General features: G+C 39.3%; 1 protein-coding gene across 2 annotated transcripts in view; it reads right to left on the bottom strand.

Annotated features, from left to right (window-relative positions):
* Positions 1-23,374, bottom strand: part of tp73 (tumor protein p73) — a 47,488-nt gene that overhangs the window by 1,356 nt on the left and 22,758 nt on the right. For both annotated transcript variants that reach the window (XM_010875682.4, XM_010875683.4), the window contains 8 exons: positions 7,145-7,331; positions 6,555-6,670; positions 5,754-5,863; positions 5,321-5,466; positions 4,968-5,050; positions 3,287-3,411; positions 862-980; positions 620-755 (listed from right to left, as the gene is read on the bottom strand). In XM_010875682.4, coding sequence (XP_010873984.2) covers positions 620-755; positions 862-980; positions 3,287-3,411; positions 4,968-5,050; positions 5,321-5,466; positions 5,754-5,863; positions 6,555-6,670; positions 7,145-7,331 — 1,022 coding nt within the window. The remainder of the gene's footprint in view (positions 1-619; positions 756-861; positions 981-3,286; positions 3,412-4,967; positions 5,051-5,320; positions 5,467-5,753; positions 5,864-6,554; positions 6,671-7,144; positions 7,332-23,374) is intronic.

Below are 23,374 nucleotides of genomic sequence, written 5' to 3'. Positions count from 1 at the left end.
AAAATGCTTTGAATTTTCCGATAATGATTTTCAAATCTATTTCTAGAATGTTTAAAAATTTATAAAACAAGAAGCAAAGAACCAGTTGCTCAAATTGATTTAAAAAACATATTTTCAGAATTCTGTGATGCATAAACAAGTTTTCGGGTTACCTAAAACTCAAATTTCCTTAGGAAATTAATGAACAATGAACAGAGCATGCTTTAAACATTCCAACACAAAACCCCAAAATGGTCTATCAGACCAAAGTGATGAAATATTGACTAAAATGTAGGTGAATTGTAGAAGTTTTTTAAAAATGTAGTTATAGTTTCACACAGTTTGTTGTAAATGGCTGAATGTATACATAACAGCTGTGTAGAAATAAATTATATGACCCAAAATGTTCTTGGCTGTTCTGGAACAGGTCAGTTGCATAGCGTTGGCAGAGAAACTACCTCAAATGTGTCATGTCACAGGACTCCAATTCCAACTGTTACCAGAATAGCAACCACCGATCTCAAACTGTCCCTAGTAGTACTATTTTTCCATATAAATATATAGGACTCTGACTGACAGCTTGTGTCAGCTGGAGCAATTGGAGAGGAGGACAGAAGAGTGTCATTGGAGGGTGAGGTACCTGACTAGGCTGGGGTCAGGGTTATACAGAGGGGGAGGGGTGCAGTGCGACGTAGACACCATGGACTGGCCTCCCCCGTGTCCCCCAGTCATGTCACCGTTGCTCTGCATGTGGTGACTGTTGAGCATGTTGGGACCTGAGAGGGGGGGGGGGGGGGGGGGGACAGGAGCAAATCAATGTCATCAATAAAAAGGACAGCACAACATTAGCTGTGACACGGTCCTACTTCACCCAACACTCACCCATGTGGCCCATGCTGGGGAGGGGGTTCTGCTGAGACTGGTGGCCCCCGTGGACCACGTGCAGCTTGTTCATGTTGGACAGGGGAGAGCTGTATGAGGAGGAGGATGCGACATGGCTCCTGGGAGTCAGGGGAGGAGAGGGAGATGAGAGGAACGTAACAGGAGGACTGGATGTGTATAAGATGGTGTATGGAATGAGCGTGTTTGCATTTTAAGGGATAATCCACTCTCGGAAATAAGAGTGTTGAAATACAGTTTGTGGACAGTGGATGTTCTACAGTGTTCCGGGTGAAATAACAATGTTAGCCTTGATTTAACCGTCAGTCATATCATATTGTCTGATGTGCTTCAGCGTTGTTGAGTCGGAAAAAACAAGGTTGAGTCAGAATAGTATGTTATTTCACCCCAAACAACTTCTGGATTTAAGTAGCTATTTTACAGGTAGTTGTGGTCGGGCTTGTCATTGAACAGAACAGCAATATTCACGGGAAAAGTTATTGCTCAAAATAAACTCGCAAATGTTTCTTCTCTTCATTACCCCAATAGCGATACTGAATTACTAAATGGTATATTGAAATTAGGTTCTGTTTGATATTTTTATTTTAAAACACTGACACTAATAATCAATTATTGCAAGGTGCCACAGGAAATCATTTTTTTGCATAAGTATTCAGCCACTGCTCCGTGTTGACTCACAGTTTACCATACCATAGTTCACCTTCTGTGAAGCATTAAAGTTGCTGTAAAGTTCTCTGGATAAAAACTCAAATTTTGAAGGATCATTTGTCAGGCTGTGAATTTGAAGGCAGATGAAGACCAAAGAGCATTCTACAGAAGTTAGAGATATAGCAATACAAATGTATGGATTAGGAAAAGGGAACAGACCAAGATAAACGTTTTTGGCCAAAATTGCTTTCTATGCATGGCACAAACCTCAAACTGCCCATGCCTCATGATGTACCGTACCACCCCTGTAATATAGCATGGGGGGGTCAACTGGGACTGGGTCTATTTTACAGACTAAGGAAGAATTTATGGCGCAAAAATCCGGGACATTCTGGTAGAAAACCTGCTTCGGTCTTCTCCATAAACTAAAGCTTGGGAGGAAAAATCAAACATATCAAACCACATAATTTCCAAGTATAATTTTTTATTCGGTAAAATTGGAGAATTGTTCAAGGATCTGAAGAATGTATGGCACTGTATATATTTCTTCATATTAGCTTATTTATTTACTCATATTCAATGCCTATATATAAATATTTGAGGCTCAAGAAGTTGAGACTTCATGAAAGGCAAGGCCTAGGCAGGGTTGGCCTGAATGTAATGCATGTCCAGGGCTTTACCTCATAACACCGAATCAGCTTATAGATGGTATGGGCAGACTTGACTAGAACACATTCATCTGACTTCTGTATTGTAATAACAAGTCATTCATTAAGCTTGGATATGCTCTAAACAGTATACATCAACCAGGCTTTCCCTTTAAGTACAGTATGTACATATGCAGTGTATATTTGTAGGAAAGTGATGGCATTATTGCAATATCTGGTGTCTGCCCTCTGCATTTGACTGCAAGATCAAATGAAAGTTCAAACGTGCCCTCCCATTTAAGTAGTGCAATTTGGTTGAGCTTGATATATTAGTAGAAACAGATAGTAACATGTGATCTTAGTAAAACATGCAAGTGAATGAGTTACAGTTATGCTCCATCCAGTCTTAGCAGTAGGATCAGGTTACAACCTGTTCATTTCTACAGATAGCTCAACTAGACAACTGAGTTGTTTAGTATTTCCTCTTTAAAGATTAATTTTATAAAGATGTCCTGGTGGCAATCAAAAATACAGAAATAGCAGTATAATAAGCATCCATGATTACAAATCATGACTTAATAATTAATGTTACTTTATATTCTCAATTAACAACTGTGCCTGACACTTCCTTCCATACTGGTATAACAGCTTGAATGAAAAAAATATTAATCTGTAGGCAAATATACACCAAATTCCAAATTATACAATTGACTCCACTGGTGAAAACAAGCTAAATAATACATGCACACACTCATTTAAATATGTATTGTCAGTCAACCAATTCACTCTTAATATACCCAGTATATCAAGAAATATACCAAATACAATTATCAACTTTTCGTTGATAGTAAAACTTTGATTACATAATGTTTGTCAAGTTTATCCAATCGATATTTAGGCGCAAATGTGCCCACTGTCAACACATTTTAATGCCACTCCTTTGGATGGCTACATAGAGAAGTGAGTTAAAAAAATTCCTACAAAGACACTTTAGTCTTCACCTTCGTGAGACAAAATATCCCGTTAATTAAAAACTAGTTGAGTTTTTATCCAACAGAAGACCTGAACATTTTGTGTGTGTGCGTGTGTGTGTGTGCGTGCGGTTGACTTACTGTCTCTGGAGCAGCTGTTGTTGTTGTTGTCTGTAGGAGTCCACCAGCTGCTGTGGTACGAACTCCAAGAGCTCTAGACTGTCCTTGATCTTCATCAGCAGGTCAAAGTTCTCTCTGCCACGCACCTGTACACAAACACACATGCACACACACACACACACGCACACACACACACACACACACACACACACACACACACACACACACACACACACACACACACACACACAGACACACAGACACACAAAGTTGGTAGAGCTCTATTCCCAACAGACTCACAGCCAGGGCTGTCCAACCCTGTTCCTGGAGAGCCACAGTCCTGTAGCTTTTCTCTTCAGCCTCATTTGTGACTAACCTGAGTCTGCTTTTCATCCAACTACTAATTAGAATCAGGTGTGCTGAATAAGAGTTGGAGAGAAAACCTACAGGACTGTGGCTCTCCAGGAACAGGGTTGGCCAGCCCTGCTCACAGTCAATTACTTTGCTACTGGGCAGGTTAATTTAGTTTGGTACTGGGGGCATCAATTACTTTGGTACTGGGAGGTTCATTTAGTTTACTTCTGGGTGTGTTCATTAAGTTTGGTACATCGAGGATCATTAAGTTTGGTACTGAGGGTTTGTGTAATTTGGTACTGTGTGGGTTCTTTTAGTTTGGTACTGGGCAGGTTCAGTTAGTTTGTTGCTGCGTGGTTCAGTCAGTTTGGTACTGGGGGGTTCATTTAGTTTGGTACTGGTGGGTTCAGTTAGTTTGGTACTGGGGGGTTCATTTAGTTTGGTACTGGTGGGTTCAGTTCGTTTGGTACTGGGGGGTTCATTTAGTTTGGTACTGGTGGGTTCAGTTCATTTGGTACTGGTGGGTTCAGTTCGTTTGGTACTGGGGGGTTCATTTAGTTTGGTACTGGTGGGTTCAGTTCGTTTGGTACTGGTGGGTTCAGTTCGTTTGGTACTGGGGGGTTCATTTAGTTTGGTACTGGTGGGTTCAGTTCGTTTGGTACTGGGGGGTTCATTTAGTTTGGTACTGGTGGGTTCAGTTCGTTTGGTACTGGTGGGTTCAGTTCGTTTGGTACTGGTGGGTTCACTACGTTTGGTACTGGTGGGTTCAGTTCGTTTGGTACTGGTGGGTTCAGTTCGTTTGGTACTGGTGGGTTCAGTTCGTTTGGTACTGGGGGGTTCACTACGTTTGGTACTGGTGGGTTCACTACGTTTGGTACTGGGGGGTTCACTACGTTTGGTACTGGGAGGTTCATTTAGTTTGGTACTGGGGGGTTCATTTAGTTTGGTTCTGTGGGGGGGTTCATTTAGTTTGGTACTGGGGGTTTATTTAGTTTGTCACTGGGCAGGTTAATTTAGTTTGGTAGTGGGCAGGTTCAAGTTTGGTACTTTGGTATTTAGATTCAGTTTTTATATGCAATATTGCCTGGCTATACCATAAGCCAACAGCAGGCATATTCCAGAGAAGACAAAACAAATTTGAGCCAGGGAAAATCAGGCATCAATGTTATTATTATTATTGTCATGCATACATTAACACGTATATACCAATAGAGAAGCTAAAACAAAAGCATTGTATGTCTGTTTTACATGTGAGTATAGTTCTCTATGATGACAGAGAACTATACAGTACAGTAGTAATATATATGATGATTTACTAGTTCTATACAATGCAGTTATAGTATCTTACAGGTATATAGTAGATCTCCTCTTCACCATGCCGCCGCCTCTTCATGCCTGGACTGGGAATGTTGGGAGGAGTCTGTTTGAATGCTAGTAAAGACAATGATTTAATATCAGGAAATTAGCAAAAATATTTTTTACAAAGACTGCTAATATAACACAACATTTCCATACTTTTATTGCACTGATCTATACAGTATATGCGTACAGAATAAAGTATTAGTATAAAGTAAGTATGTCGGTATACGGTTTACTAAATGTATGTGTGGGCCCTGGTCAAGCAGTGTTCCATTTCTGACACAATGAAAGACAAATAACCAGAGATGTAAAAACAGAGAAACAGGAAGATAGGCGACTCACTGCGCTTGTTGCCATTGTTGTCATTCTTGGACACGTTGTCACTTAGGGCTTGCTGCTCCCTGAAGTGGTCTTCATCTGCCTTGCGATCTCGCCCTGGACAGGCGCATATCCGTCCTTCAAATGACCTTCGCCCCAACACCTGACCACTAAATGTGACAAAGAAAGACATGATAATTGAAGTTGAAGATGTTATGAGGACTCATGCTTACAACAGGTGAGACATACGCCTTTAGTAAAGTGGTATCAAATGTTTTGGTTACACTTTCTATGTGAGCCATTTTATATACATTATAGATTGTTATGGATTTAAATAGTCTCATTTAGAATGCTTGTAGCATATATAACATTGTATATTACCACATGCAGCATTACAGAAGGGGTTATAAAGGCAGACATTAGCTGTTATGACACTAACACAGGGTTATGGACTTACTCGCGTGTCTCCAGAGTGATGATGATGAGGATGGGTCTCCTGTTCATCCCGCCTACACAGCTACTGTTACACATGAAGTTATATAGGATGGTGGTGAACTCTGTTCCCACCTATCACAGAAAGAGACCATTACCATCCGCTTGCCAATCAATCATTAATCATCTGATAACTCACACATCTTACCACCTCATATAACAACAACACAAAGGAACTAAAGGACTCAACCTTGATGAGGCCAGGTTCTGCTAGAGTGAAACCAGCCCTAACGCATCAGATGGAATTTTACTGCTCTGTCTTTTATTACCATTAGATGGCAGTATCACACATTCAAATTCAGGTGTGGTGACTATTTTAACAACAAAAAGCATGTGCAACTAAAATATGAACTTCTAAATAGGTATACTTTATCAGGATAACCAGTTAATAATAATTATTATAGTCACCATCTCTGCTCCAGGATGGAGGATGTATCCTATATATCTCCTATTACAACACATGCAGCTTATAACTAAGTTCATCTGGGTCATGAGTCATATCACACTAACTCAAGTCAACAGGGGGCGTCAGCCAGTGAATCAGAATAAAGCTGGAAGTCCCATTCAGTTGACTACACTGAAATAGTGAAAGCCCAAAATGTCCATGATAAAACAACCTTTTGCCCAATAGAGGCATATATCCTACTCTATGGTAGAGTTGGTGGCTGTGTCTGATTTGGATAAAACCCAGTAGTTGCTGCACATTGTATCGTATTGTGTGAATATGGATGTTATTTCAGGGTCCAAGCTGAGGGAAACTTCTTACCTGGGGGTTCTCATAGGGCAACATGACGCTCTGCCTGCCCGTGACAGGGTCATCTACATACTGGGACAGGTTGTTCCCCTCCACTCTGATCAGGTGACTGGCTGGGGCTGTCTGACCTGAACAATGGTCAAATAATCAATGAATCACATATGGGACAGATATGGGACATGAACAGATATGGGACACAAACAGATATGGTACACAAACAGATATGGGACACAAACAGATATGGGACACAAACAGATATGGTACACAAACAGATATGGGACACAAACAGATATGGGACACGAACAGATATGGGACACGAACAGATATGGGACACGAACAGATATGGTACACGAACAGATATGGGACACGAACAGATATGGGACACAAACAGATATGGGACACAAACAGATATGGGACACGAACAGATATGGGACACGAACAGATATGAGACATGAACAGATATGGGACATGAACAGATATGGGACATGAACAGATATGGGACATGAACAGATATGAGACATGAACAGATATGGGACATGAACAGATATGAGACATGAACAGATATGAGACATGAACAGATATGACCATCAATGATGGCTTACCGTCGTTAAAGTCCCGTCCCAACTCATGGTTGGGGCATCGTTTGACCACCTCTGTGACGTGTTCTGCCTTCTTGTAGATGGGCATGGCACGGATAATGCTGCCATGAGGGGGCACTGAGGACAGCTTGATTTGGATTGGACAAGTCTTGGCAATTTGACAGTAGAGCTTCTTCAGCAGTGGGGAATACTGGTGGGAACAGTCGAGGGCAGATACATTGGACCCGTGAATGGTGGGCTGTTATTTTGGGTGAACTGAAAGACCCTCAATTAGAATATAAATATACATTTTATTTTCTTACCAAATCTCCTATCCAGATATATATAGTTTCATAGTTATTCTGGTCAGAATATAAATGAATTATGACTTTTTACACTGCATGAAAGCCTTCCTAAAAAGGCTTTATAATGGCCCAATGAGTCATTAGAATGGTCTTGTGGTGTTGCTTGAGGGACGATTCATATGTTTGTAAAGGTGAGAATGTGACATTTAATTTATAGAGAAATAAAATGATACACAAGACAGACTGTAATGACCACAGTTATAATATCAAAGTAGTGCTACTGTAAAACAAATTGAGTGTTTTGAATGGAGTAAAATTGTCTCCCTCGTGTTATAAATATATAGACAAATCGATTGTTTGCCAGTGTTCGTATGTAAATGTGAAGCGGTAAGACTGAAACAAGAATCCAGTAGAGCTTACAGTACAAACATAATACAATCAAATTAAAGTAATTTATCAAAATGATTTCTTATTATTCAAATAATGATTTCATACTATACACATACTAAATTAATGCAGATCTACTAATGAAAGCATCGACTACATTGCATATACTCAACTAAAACGTCATTATAGACAGTCAATGACTCACAATTAACTGCAGATTTCCATTCAGCTGGACTTCCTGGGAAGTCATTCACTTCAAATATTTGGATATCTAACATAGGCACATCATGCAAGTGAAAACAGACCTTTGTATTGTTTGACAGGCATATCAGTTATTACCAATGCTGGCAGTCACACTACTGCCATGGAGGTTGAGATGCATCCAAACCAAGGGGGGGTGTTTTACTGGACAAGCTTCAACACGTCTCAACACTATAAAGAAATGCCCCAAATCTACCTGAGGACATTGAAATAAAACCTTCCTGTAAAGAGCTTTTAGTTTTGTGTGGACTTGCACCAATGAATGTCAATGCAGGTGCAACATTGTGATCTAAAGTTGGAGTGATAACAATGTGTAGTACACGCTGACTTCAGCATCCATACAGAAAGTGGACTGACCATTTCAGTCATTTTACTATTTAGAAGATTCCTTTCATTTTCAAGAATTTGAGTTATACTGACATGGTGTTACAGTAACACTATATCATTGACGGGTGGGGATGAATAATGAATAATCTTAGTAGACTACTGTCTTTTGTTCTGTGGGATTCGGCTGTTTAATGTAAAAATTCCCAATAGGATGAGGGCGCATCCGACAGATGCGTGGGATAAAGGAGGGAAAGTCAGTTCCAGGTTGGGATACCGTTACTAAGCCTCCTGCAACCCTGCCCCACTCCACCTCAGTGCAAACCCTCTCCCCGCCCACCCCTGCCATATCATAGGCTTAAGGCATGTGCGTAAAGCCTCAGCTAAATTGTTGTTCGTGAAATCACCTATTCCCATCCTTAGACTGCAAGTTCCAACAAATCAGACATACCTTGAATAAATAATTTTAAAAAAATGCTTAGCTGGGGTTTTTTCCCTCTAGAGTAGCAATTACTGATTCTGAGGATTCAGTCCAAAAGTCATTGTTCTCTGATATTGGAAAACTACAGCATTTTAACAAACAGCATTTCCAAATCCAGTTTTAAAAGATGTTTTTTTTGACAAGGCTTAAATATTAAGCTACAATACATGTACCGTACTGTAACTACACTATAATGTTCCCACAAATGTAAGATGTACAGTGGGGAGAACAAGTATTCGATACACTGCCGATTTTGTAGGTTTTCCTACTTACAAAGCATGTAGAGGTCTGTAACTTTTATCATAGGTACACTTCAACTGTGCGAGACGGAATCTAAAACAAAAATCCAGAAAATCACATTGTATGATTTTTTTATTATTAATTTGCATTTTATTGCATGACATATTTGAACACCTACCAACCAGTAAGAATTCCGGCTCTCACAGACGTGTTTGTTTTTCTTTAAGAAGCCCTCCTGTTCTCCACTCATTACCTGTATTAACTGCACCTGTTTGAACTAATTACCTGTATAAAATACACCTGTCCACACACTCAATCAAACAGATTCCAACCTCTCCGCAATGGCCAAGACCAGAGAGCTGTGTAAGGACATCAGGGATACAATTGTAGACCTGCACAAGGCTGGGATGGGCTACAGGACAATAGGCAAGCAGCTTGGTGAAAAAGCAACAACTGTTGGCACAATTATTAGAAAATGGAAGAAGTTCAAGATGACGGTCAATGTCCCTCAGTCCATGCAAGATCTCACCTTGTGGGGCATCAATGATCATGAGGAAGGTGAGGGATCAGCCCAGAAATACACGGCAGGACCTGGTCAATGACCTGAAGAGAGCTGGGACCACACTCTCAAAGAAAACCATTAGTAACACACTACGTCGTCATGGATTAAAATCCTGCAGCGCACGCAATGCCCCCCTGCTCAAGCCAGCGCATGTCCAGTTTGCCAATGACCATCTGGATGATCCAGAGGAAGAATGGGAGAAGGTCATGTGGTCTGATGAGACAAAAATAGAGCTTTTTGATCCAAACTCCACTCGCCGTGTTTGGAGGAAGAAGAAGGATGAGTACAACCCTAGAACACCATCCCAACCGTGAAGCATGGAGGTGGAAACATCATTCTTTGGGGATGCTTTTCTGCAAAGGGGACAGGACGACTGCACTGTATTGAGGGGAGGATGGATGGGGCCATGTATCGCGAGATCTTGAAAAAAAATATGTCAAAATGTTTGAAATTAACTACTTAAATATATTTATAAAAACATTATTTATAAACAATATTAAAATGAATGGCTAAATACACAGATTTTTTGCTCCCTGTTGGTTGCTCTACCCACTGCTCCAAAGAGAAACTGGAGAGGCAAGTTGTGAGGTTACAAAGGTCGCTAGTACAGTATTTCAACAACTAAAAGTGATTTGGGAAGTTTTGTTTGTATATTCAGTCCTGCTGTAAAGTGATCAAATATAACAAGTCTTATATGAACGACATTTTGGACTGGGACCATAAATTGTTTTATGTAGTATGCTAACTATGCATGTACTCTTCAAAATACAAATTTGCTGGGAATAGGGATAGTAAAAGCGTGACGCAAGCTAATGATTCATTTTCATTTATATTACAAAATGTTTTATCATAATACATTTCTGTATTATGAATTAGCAAGAATGTCTACACAATATTAATCAACTAATAATAAAATAAACCTGAATGGTAGCATTTTTTGTCAGATCCACCATTCTAATCTCCTATTTCATGTTAAAAAAAATACATGACATGTAATCCAGTTAGAAAACTTGATGGGAAATGGTTGCCAATATTACTAGAACGTACACTAGCCAATGGCAAAGGTCACATGAACACAAAAGGGCCACAAGGATTCTGTAAATTTCATCTTTTTACTTTCACAGCATGTGAAAATTTTATTTTAATATGGGCTGTAAAATACATTTTGCAATGTATTTTCTATACAAAAGAGCATGTTTGTTGGTGAAAAACATTTGGAAATAATTCAAATGTATTTATACATTTTGACATACATTTCAGAATAATAGGTGAAATACATTTTGATACGTGAAATGTATTTTGAATAAAGTTAAATGTATGTATACATTTTCAAATACATTTCAGAATAAAAGGGGAAATATATTTTTAAACCTGAAATGTATTTTGAATAAAGTTAAATGTATAAATATATTTTTAAATACATTTCAGAATAAAAGGGAAAATACATGTGACAGACAACCAGGTCTGGCCCAATCCAAATGGAGCCATTATGTGTGTACCTCGCAGTCATTATTATATTCAGCTGGCATTTTTTGAAAATAATAATGTTGGTGGGACGCTGAACGCATTCTTTGCTCAAGCTTTTTGGTAAATGAAAAAGTCCAGAACTCGGATGGGCATCGCTAGAATACTGCTTGCATAATCTTGCCGGCCAAATGTCAATCAGGAGTATACATCCAGCAGTGTTACCAGATTGGGAGGTTTTTCACCCAGTTGGGTTATTTTTAATGATAGTGGATAGTGAAAAGGTAACCAGATGAACTGCTAAACAACAGATACACAAGGCCTAACAGCGTAAGTTATATATTTTTAAAATACAACAAAAAAAAAGCATAGTGAATAGGCTACGAAAAGGCGTTAATTCAAACGTTAGTGTATAGGTCCAGACTCACAGTTTAAGCACATGCATCGTTTGTCCATGAATAAGCTATGGAAAAACCGAGAGCAGAAAAATACAAGGTCCTTTTTTTCATGTAAATAGGCTACAAAAACGGCGCGTCTTTGCGGATCTCTCCCAGGGGTTAATGAGTTGATTTCAACGCCATAGGTCGGGCATAGGTCCAGTCTGCTTGTTTATGCACATGCATTGTTTGTCTATAAGTGACATGAATAAGGTTTTGAAAAACCAAGAGGGGTTTTTGGAAAAATACAACTTGTGTTTCGCCTAGTGAATACGATATTATCATGTGTATTATTAACATGATATCAATATTAAAATGTTTTAATATCACGGTTATCATCAATACCAGTATATCGCAACACCCCTACATCAGATCAGCACCTCCAGGAACGTTGCCATAGACGATATGCCATAGACGATATGCCATAGACGATATGCCATAGACGATATGCCATAGACGATATGCCATAGACTTGCCATAGACATTCAAGTAAAATAGCAGTACAAAATAACACTATTAGAGAACCACCAGAATTAAATCAGTTTATAAATGACCCCAAATATATTATGTCAAGTCAATATTTGTCTACTATTCCAGCCATAGAACACGCAAGATACATACTGTACAAAAGATTATTTTAAATCATATACATTCAGTCTCCCAGCATCAAACTGGTGTAATAACCCCACTCCTACCTGGACAACTATTCCTACCTTACTGAGTCTCCAGGTAAGCAAATTACCAGTGCAATAGTTTACTTTTCATTCCTGCTCTACAAATAGTATGCAAGCTAGCAATAGCAACGTGCTCTGACAACTGACCTAGCTAAAGCTACGTTTGCCCGGCCTGTTTTTAACACAGGTAATGCAGCTAATACGTTGATTAGGTGACATTGACAGCAGTACAGCATTACAACAAAAGTAATAGGTGCAGAATGGAATGGCAAGAGGGACAACCAACCAACTACACAGCATATCTTTGGCATAACAAGCGTTATTAATTTAAGCCGGCCGGTTTGTCTTGTTTACGCTGTTGTAGTCTACATGGGATGCAGGTTTGTTTTCCCCCTCAACGGGGCGTGGAGATGAGAGCCTACTCTGGATGACGTATTACCGGTCTAAAATATAGGAAAATAATGTTTGGGCAGTTTTTTTGTGGAGTTTGTGGGTGATTGACCCGTATAGTGTTAATGAATCCAGCCTATGCTTCATTTAGGGGAACACAATGGAATGGTGATTTTCATCAATGCACTTTGTTGACCAGTTTCACTGACTTAATTACACTTCCCATTTGTTAGCTGTTTATCTTAGTATGTTAGCTGTCTAATATAATAGTGAAACAAGCAATATTTCGGTAGGGTAGCAACCTATCAAAATATAAGGCAAGCTAGCTAATATAGTGTAGCTAACAGCAAAAAAGTTGTGTGTGTGTGTGCAGTAATAAAGTCACTATGGAACTTGGATGTCAGCATAGGATGTTTTCATGGTGAGAGGGAATTAAAATATCAAGATGGCACAGTAAGGTCAACCTGATGGACAGATTAGGACCGATTAGGCGCTAACATCACACACCTACAGTCATAGACTATGGTTTATATTGCAGACACACCCACCTCTACCTAAGCCGCTGCACCAGCTGAACAGATGTGTTTCAACTAGATTTTAAACTAGTTTCTATCTCGTCTCTCCTTTGTCTGTCCACCAGTGGTCTCTCTCCACTTCTGCACACTTGTCAATGTTGAGCCAGGAGCTGAAGGGGAAAAGGCACCAGGAAAGATTGGAGACAAGCTCATTCTTCTTTCTTTCAGCATTAAGGCAGAACAAGCAAATGGGTGACAACTCTACAATGGATCAAACAGGAGGAACAACAGAACACAGTTTTGATCAATTCATAAAACATACAACATTGATAAGTTAACTTATAAACAAAATGAACTATGTGTGTATTTCTCCAATTGAATTAATAGTATTTAAGGGGGATAAAGATATGTTCTTGAAGTTTTAATTAAGCTTTTATAGCCTATTTTGGCTAGATGTTGTTAGTAGACATAGAAAACGTTTGAGTGTTTTGACCAGATGCCATGCTTCCTTAGTCTGTTATCAAGTCTATCTTTGATTTACAAAAGAAAAATAGTATCAGTCCATGTTTGATATTCATGAGGTCAGAGTGAAAATAAACTAGACTTGGAGGACTCAAGTGGACTTGTCTTTTCTCTAACACAATATAATGTGAAAGAGGACATCACATGGATTACACATAGATCAGGCCCTTATACTATTGTATGACTGGTAGGCCAAAGACAAACCAACTGTATGAAACATATTCAAGCTAGCCCAATGAACTTGTAATACAGCATATTTTACGGAATTCTCATGACAATAAATTAGTTAGATTTTGTTTGGGCTGTGTTTGTGGACTACGGAAGACAGGCAAATGGTAAATTCTCAGTCCCATTCATCAACCGTAAGGAGCCCATACATAATCCGAGAAATCCTCCAGGACAAGCTATCCCAGCTGAGTGCTGCAAGATCTCTCCACTTCCCTGATTACCAACCACTGACAAGACAGAAGCTACTGTGTGGGACTATTTGACCTCTTGGACTCTACATACTTGAGAGAAGTAGACAATCTTGCATCATAATCTCCCTGTGTTGGTGTGGAATGCAAGGTTTATGAGGTCAAATGGCCATTGTTCTGATATTTTAAACTCACCCAGTTGGAAAAACTGATAATGATCTTGTTCTGGGGATTTCTCAGGTGTGGTCACTGTATTGGTAACTGTAACTGTATCAATAACTCAAATTCTGGAATTTATACCCCTCAAATGTATTCAGATTGTGGGGTAGAATTTAACATAATATTTGTAATGGTTATTACAATTTATATAATTTATTTAAATCTAGAAATACATTTGATTCAATATCTCCATTTAGCCCAATCCTCAATCAACCAGGGACTTACATTTCAAGCTATGAGCAGGCGTACAAGAGTAATGCCGGTGATAGTCTGGTCAAAGGTATTTAGATTGGCATTTGCGGGAGCCTTGTGTTAATATCTCTGATACTATAAAACTAATAACAAATTACGAATTTGCTGTAAAGCCAGCCAACACAAGCAGCAGGTGACTAAATAAGTTCACTTCAAATTAGTCAAGCCAATCTGAGTTTCATTTCAAGAAAAGGAAAATGTGTTTATTAACGTGAGCAAAGGAGTCAATCAGCCCTTAAAGATTTATCAGGTTTTTTAGGAAATTCATTAAAGATTAAAAGGCTGTGAGATACACATTCATATTTAACAGCTAATTTGCATACCATATAAATATCATGTTGTAAATGTTGACAACTGAAATAACATTACCAGCTAATGAAAAAGCAGTCATGACTGACACCCTCTTGTGGCATTTGGGACAAATATTACCTTAATGTATATTTCCAAACTATAAATCCTATATATACATTTTTAAGAATAAAAGAAAGACAAGACCTGTGGAATTATGACACAATGTGACAGTTACAGAGCCAGAACAAAAAAAAAATGTAGGCAATGTATTTATTTAATTTTGGCTCCTCTGTGGTCCCCACTGGGGGAAATAAGAGATCTGAAAGTGTTATAATAAAATATTTAGGGGTGAGAGGTGAGGGTGTACAAAATAAACCACAGCCTGCTGTTACCCCTAATGTGAGCATGCCAGGTAATAAGAGAGAACAGTCAGCTGTTACCTCTAATGTGAGCATGCCAGGTAATAAGAGAGAACAGTCAGCTCACATGGAAAATCATGCCCATACGAGAAATGGAACGCCAACTTAGACAGGAACCGTAAAACATTTTTAATGGTAAGCAGCCTGAGTTAACTCTTATTTATCCACATCTTTGAGCTATTTGGGCAATGAGCTCACTGTGGTAAAATGGCTGAACATATTTTCAAGTCTGACATCTTAGAATGGACGCAGTGATCATCATATAGACAAAAAGATTTGCTCTCTTTCTAATTTTCTTTAAATGTTTGCATTATTCTACATCTATATTCCACCAGAAACAATTACTAAATTAAGGTAACAAGTGTTGCACAAATGTATTTGTGATTGGAATTTCTTGTCTTCTGTTTTTACAGATTCTTAATTTTGGCTGAATTAAGAAATGTCACTAACAATGAGTACAAGAATTTTCTTTTCAAATTTTTTTTTTCACTACAGACTTTAAGAAGTACCTTTCTGCATTGTAATAGTATGGGTTTACCCCAAAAATCGAAATGGTGTGGGCATATAATTGTCCAATCAATATACATGTCAGGTCATGATATCACTCATTGGCATTTGTCAAAACCAATATCTCTTGGGAGTTTTGAAAAACAAAAAATCTCTATTATATGCTTTGGCCACAAACACAAGTATAGGATGGGTCAATAACGCTATTTGTCTATGGTTTATAGTGGTAATCCACGCAAAAACACACCCTCCTGTGATATACAGTGCTAAATAATGCAAATATATTTGTGATGACAAAATAGACAGGATTACCCTTTTTACTGAATATGAATGATTTTACCCTCAAAACATCACAATACCACACAATCCTTGACCAATTCGTTTTTGTTTTGCAAGACATAATGGGGCCGTCCAAAAAATGTCACTTGTCACTCATCTGTCCATACAACATTCTTCCAGCGGTCTTGACAGGCATTTTGAACAACTTGTGTTGACATTTTGAACAACATAGGTTTTGTTATGTCTGATTAAAACAAACACAATCCACAGTAAGAACATAATAATTTGTCAAGCTTGGTAGTGTTGGTACTGTGACTTGGGATTCAGTTGGTTTGTTGCCTCAGGACAACTTGCTCTGAAGTTAACATGTTAGGAAAATCTACCAGATTTATGAAGGAAACCTTGGATGGATGGATACTGGATGGATCTGTGAATCCAGTCATGATTTAAGTATTGATAGAGAAAGATTGAAAACGAGTAATGATCAAAGTAGGGAAGAGAAAGTGGGATTATATCCAGATGAAGAAAGAAGACGCCTAAGGATGTTGAGAATGACGAGGACATTGTGCTGACTGCAGACTGGGAGATTGTGAGTATAGGGGAAGAGGAGTAAGAGGAGGTTGAGGACGAAGATGAGGAGGTGCAGACTGCAGACTAGGAGATGGTGAGTGTTGAGGAGGAGAGACAGATCTCTATGCAGTCAGCCCGTCCAGTGGACCAGAGGTACAGGTCGAGACAAGCTTGTGGAGACCGAGTGATAATTGCCATACTGTCATCCTTGTGGACATGCTCTGGCTTGCCAACCACAAAGACAGTTAACTGTCTAAATATGTTAACACAAGCAGTCCTCCTGTGCTATATCTCTCCTTCTATTAATCATAGTCGAGCATCAACAACACTTTCTCAAATCTTTCTCGACGCTCATGGCAAAGAAAGAAATGCGTCTCTGCTTAAGCAGTGGAAATTCTATGGTGTTCTATGTGAACTCCCCCCGGGGGATTTGATGAGCTCTAATTGATGTTTGGGAGAATCCTAGAGACTTAGAACTATGTAATCATCTATTGTTTCAACAAAATATGATAAAACAGATTCTTTGGTGAAATTCTGAACAGAAGTTGAATAATGAAATACAGGAACTGCATGGTGTATTTGTATGAATGTGTATGGTTGTTCCTGAATTAAGCTCTGAGTAAAATATGCCTTTATGCACCAAACTTAATGTTAGATGGTTTCTCTATAAAATCTATTCATGGGCATGGATAAACTATAATCCATGAACTGCTTTTCACAGCCACAAACATAGCATACTAGCTAAACTAGCAAACTTTAGCCACAACCAGGTTAATGGGGCATGATTAGAGATTTGGTTTATGGCTAAATAGATTTCATTAGCTAAGTTACAAAGTTTGGAGTTGATTCATTTGATTTAACCATGACATTTTGAAATTTGCATTATATAAAATTAAATGATTGTTAGTTTTGGAAAACAGCTAATATAGCCACCGTTTTATTAAGTTTTATTAGGTCTGAAAATGAAAGTTGGAGGAACTATAGTCTAAAAAGGTTATTACAGGATTACTTACATAGGTATTGTTCACATTAGAACTTTCAGGAAACCTCTATAAGTTCTTTGAATTACCCCTAATAGGGAGACCTTTTCTAAAATGTGGGGTTGGTTTGTTAAACAACAACAAAAAAAGCTGCAAGCAGCATTTCCAAATTTTAGCAGTATACCCACCTTGCCACCACCAAGGCAATATTTTTCTGGTACAACAGCACCACCTCTAGGCCAAACCAAACTATACTTTGTAGGTTAGCTAGACTTACATACCTGAGCATTCACTAAATATTTTTCCACCCTATGTCAAATGGTTAAGTTTAAAAACATGGCCTTTTCAATGTCATGGTATGGTTGATCTGTCACACAGGGTAAGGAGCATCAGCTTATGAAAATGTACCAGCACATTGCTTATTATAGCGCCACCATGTGGCCAATTGGCATGGGTCTGCATTGGACGGTGTAGACCAGTGCCATTAACATCTCCGCCAAGATTCACCTTTCTATACCTTACCATCTCACAGGAATTTGCATGTTTATTTTCTGTAAACTGCGGCATTCTAATAATCAACACTAGCAAACTCTTTTCGATTTTTCCTTGCATAACAATTTTGCGTCACATTATACCATATCATAATATCCTATGATGTCACGTTTAATTGGAAATAGTTTTTAGAGTTTGAGGGAAAAAACTGACAAGATATGTTTAATGTACAGATGATTAAATCGATTTGCAAGCTTTGGTCCAACGCATTGACGGAGTTCGTATGTAAAGTAATGTAAAGAGGAGGAAACACCAAGCAAGGTGGATAATTTAATCAAATTCTGAGAGAGTCTGAGGAGAGAAAGCGTATGTGAAAATAATCCTCATTATCAAGTATGTGTGTGCGTGTGTGTGTGTGTGTGTGTGTGAGAGTGTGTGTGTATTCCTGAGCAGAAGCAACGCACACATCCAGGCAGGTAATGGTGTGGGATGAACTCAGAGAAAGGATGCGGATGATGTCTGACTCTATAGGCATGTTGGGACCCGCGTCCTGACGGTAAGCGGCTAATAGCTTGGAAGAGCAGCTCCCAACACGTTGGGATACAGAGCGTGCTCTGGCCTGTCCCTTCCCCATCCCAATCCACAGCCAGCAGAGTGGCGGAGAGTCGGCAGCGCCAAGGGGTCATTATTGGAGAAAGAGCTGAGGTGTTACATCTCATTTCCACCCCATCATGCTCCAAGAGATCCAGGAATATTTGAAGTTGGTGAGGCAAAGGGCTCATTTGAGGGACGGTGCATGCTTGGGAGCAATTATCCCTAATACAGAATAATATGTTGTCGAGCAGACACACACCAAGACGCCCACAACAACATCTAGATCACCTGGAAATAGTCTTGAAGTCAGCTTGGCTAGACTCGTTAGGAGGTATAATGGTAATGGGCTACCTTCATTTAACACAATTTTGTCGTGTTGTAGCATGTTCCATGCTATTACACAGACAGTAGTGCCGTCTCTCTCACTTTCCAAGAATACAATCCAACCCGATGACTGTTACCGATCAAGTACATGTGTATGTATATAATAATTTAAAGTTATTTCTGAAAGAAGAGAATATTTGGCAATGATATACTCATTGGATTGGTCATTTCAAACAGGATCCATTCTGTAATAGATAACGAGCTGTTTTCAACTGCCTCAGTCCTTTAAGGAGTCAGTCTCCCAAAGCCTGAAGCACTCCTTCTTCAGTTCATAGAGTAGTTAGCGGCCAACACTAGAAGGTGATGGATGTCAATATGCCCTGTGCCATTCCTCATAGCCTGGGGCCACAAAAACTGCAAGCCGGCAACCACACAGACTCTTAAATCGTAACCCCTTCACGTCCATCACACAGTGTCACAGTTCCCCACAAACACTGATCCCTGAGTCCATTCATGTTCAAGCAGGGGCCGGATTAGAGTTGTTACAAACACTCTCCTGGTGTCTTGGGAATGCCCCTGAATTAGAAGCAACTAGTTCATTCCTAGTGGCTTGACAGTAATCTTCTTTCTTTTCTGAAAACCATGCTTGCTTAAAACCCCTCAGACATGTTACTAACCCAGAAACGTATTTACAAAACGAATGTCCCTTGAATGGACTTGGTATATCTGGTTTTGAAAGCTACTCTTTATTTGTTGTCCTCCTCAAGTTCAAACGCTCCTCTTGTTAAGTGTTTTGGGTGGGAGTTGTTTAGTGTTTTGGCTAGCGATTGTTTAATGCTTTGAGTAGGAGATATTTCTATTTTGGGTAGGAGTTGTTTAAAGCTTTGAGAAGTATTTTGGGTTGGGTGGGGGTTGTTAAGTTTTTGAGGTAGGAGATATTTCTATTTTTGGGTAGGAGTTGTTTAAAGCTTTGAGAAGTATTTTGGGTTGGGTGGGGGTTGTTAAGTTTTTGAGGTAGGAGATATTTCTATTTTTGGGTAGGAGTTGTTTAAAGCTTTGAGAAGTATTTTGGGTTGGGTGGGGGTTGTTAAGTTTTTGAGGTAGGAGATATTTCTATTTTTGGGTAGGAGTTGTTCAGTGTTTTGAGTTGTATAGTTCATCAGGACAGGATCCGTTTAGTGATTTAGGTAGGACTTCTTTAGCACTTTGGGTAGGAGCTGCCTATGGCTAAGATCAGTATAGTGTCTCTCAAATACTAACAGTGACCATTAGAGGTGATCAAACTGACCGTAGCGTTTAGTGCAGACACGTTACCTGAATTGAATTGGATCCATAAAGTAAGGGAAATTACACAGATTTGAATTTTTTTATCAACCACTTTTTTTGACTAGGTCATCTTTTTTCCTCTTGACATTTGCTATTCTATCTAGACGATTAAGTCATGTAATAATAGTGTATCGTTTCACACAGTGACTGTTAACATTGTTCTCACACTCTGTGTAACTACTGCCTTCAGGTAAAAATCCTTCTTTAATTGTTCCGTCAGACTGACACAACGCCAGACAGTTTAGGGCAGGGTGAAAGGTTTCTCCCTGTGCTACTTTAAAGGCCCACTGTGTGATTGTACGTCCTGTCATTTGTTATCATTTATTGTATGAAAGGGGAAAACTGCAATTTGTACATAAATTAAGAGAGCACTGCACCCTTTTCTTTTTCTTTTGAGTGAGGAACAGAAGGGTTAAAATTAAGAGACCGCTGCAAATTGAACGCTTCTGTTCCTCAATCAAAACTTTTTTGAAAAGGAAAGAAAAAGGTGCAGTGGTCTCTTCATTTTTTTCTAGAGCTGTTTATTGGACATTGAATAATGAAATACAATACGTACCCCATCAAGAACTTGGGTTACATTTCTCCAGTCCCTTATCTGGTTACCAACACAGTGATGGGGTAAGCATTTGTCATTTGAAATGCAGATTGAATCTTTAATTATTAACATGTATTTTTGAGTGTTTGGGATAAACATCTCCTGGCCCATTTCTTAGCATTATAGCAAACCCAATGGAATGTGATGCCATTTTGTTATTTTTCTTATAAAGGTGTGGGACATTAAGGTGTGTATTACTCAATATGTGTAATCCTGCATGTGAGTGTGTATGTGTGTGTATGTGTGTGTGTGTGTGTGTGTGTGTGTGTGAAAAACTCAATCAAATCATATCTGTCTCAATATTGCCCAACCTTAGTTGTCAGGAGTAATGTTTGGATTTGGAACAACGTTAATTTGTTCCTATTCAACAGAAGGCAAGTGATTCCAACTATAAATCTACAAACTACAAACCACAATAGATAAGAAACCAATCCCCGCCACCAATACTGCACCTACTATAGGCCCTGCTCCTCCAGTCTGTCAAAGAGCCTTTTTACACTACAATAATTAGATTAAGATTTACGACGCTAGTTCACCGATTTGAATCAGAGACATGTTTTTGTATAGTGTTAATGGGTGGAAATTGTTGCCCGGCCCTTCGGAGGTATCATGGAACACTTAACCAACAGATAATCATGCCTTGCCAAATATGTTTTAGAGTAGAATGAACAGTGTAGCAGGAAGTCTGGTTCATATATTTTATATCATTTAAATAAAATATATTTTAATGTTGGGAAGCAACCGGAAACCCCCGGGATGCTGGCCTTCTAGGCCCTCTGTCCAGCATCTGTGTTCTTTTGGCCATCTAAAGCTTCTCTTTTTAGAGATCTGGCTTTCTCTTTTCAACTCTGCCTAGAAGGCCAGCATCCCGGAGTCGCCCCTTCAATGACGTTAAGACTGGCGTTTTGCGGCTACTATTTAATGAAGCTGCAAGTTGGGGTCCTCTGAGGCGTCTGTTCGTCAAACTGACACTGTAATGTAGGTACACCTATGTAGATATTCCATAAAGAATCCGCTGTTTCCAGCAACAGTAGCCATTTACAACATCAACAAGGTCTACACTCTATTTCTGATCAATCTGATGTTATTTCTTTCTTTCAAAAACAAGGACATTTCTAAGTGACCCTAAACGTTTGAACGGCAGCGCGTGTAAATCTACAAGGTCCCAAAACGGGTCCGTTGCAACAACAGGGCTGGTGTTTTCAGGCAGTGCACTTGGTTGCTATGAGACAGGTAAAGGGTGTGAGAAAAGCCTGAGTCAAACACAGGGTTGACAGACACATGTGAGAAGAATCCTCTGAGTGTGGATGGAGTGGATCCCTGAGGCACCACGAACAACAGCCAAGAGAAGGGCTAAAGAAAGACATGGTAACCCAGACGAAGGTCAAAGAGCAGTAAGTCAGTGGCCGGCGTGGATCTTTTCACAGATCCTTATCGCCGCCGAGCCCTGAATAAAGCCCCCACGCTTGAGTACCTTTAACAAACAGCTAGAAAGCACCGTCAGGGAAGGAAACACGGTCTCCTGTTTCAAACTGAGGTCAACTCTGTAACAATCCCAGGTGACACCTTTCTGGAGGCAAGTCCATTTCAGCTCAGACAAATCACATCGCGGCAGCAGCTTCTGTTTCAAGTGTCTTCAGATGCATTCCTGGACTGTCCATTTGCTGTGGTCTCTTGGGAGTGTGTATGTGTGTGTTGAGGGGTTTTGGGGGAGGTATGCCAAATACATCAGTGACATACTTTTTCAAGTTAAACCAAATCAATATTGATATAAATAAAATAAAAATTATGCAAAGCTGCAATTGCGACTTCAAATCATTTGTCCGTTTGTCGGTGTGATGCAAGGCCATGTTTAGTATCCCCTGATGAAAACATAATTGTGTGGTCTTGGTTACATCTGTGCATTAGGGTACTGTATCTCCAAACAAAAAAGTGAAAAAGCATTCTTTTTTTGTGCTTGTTTGCACAGCTAGGCAAAAAACACTACATGGGTTTTGCCAAGAAATGTGGTGTTTGTAGCGTATTCTCTTTGTTAGAGAGGCGGTACCTGCTTTTACTGTAAATGCTAGACGTTGTGATAATTTATGTACAGACAAATGAAGAAAAAGCTGATACTTCTGGATTGTACCCTACAATTCCAATGTTCTGGGATAAAGAGATGGATGATATATTTAAGATAGAGGAAAATAACAACAGCACTCAACTACCAGCTCTTAATCCCTTACAACTTGATGCAAAAAAACATGTTTAAAGCAGAATAAAGTACTTTATATTGATAATAGCATAGTTTAGCCACTGACTCTTTGAATCCATGAAAGGTCACACACACAAATCCCCCCCAAATCGTCTGTCACAGTAGTGATTCTATCCATACACATCACAGGTTGCTGTTAACAAGTCAGGTCATCATCAAGACTAATGCAGAAAT

This window comes from Esox lucius, chromosome 12, assembly GCF_011004845.1.
Source record: "Esox lucius isolate fEsoLuc1 chromosome 12, fEsoLuc1.pri, whole genome shotgun sequence".
In the NCBI taxonomy this organism is placed as follows: Eukaryota; Metazoa; Chordata; class Actinopteri; order Esociformes; family Esocidae; genus Esox; species Esox lucius.
This window is presented reverse-complemented; position numbering and strand designations above follow the sequence as displayed.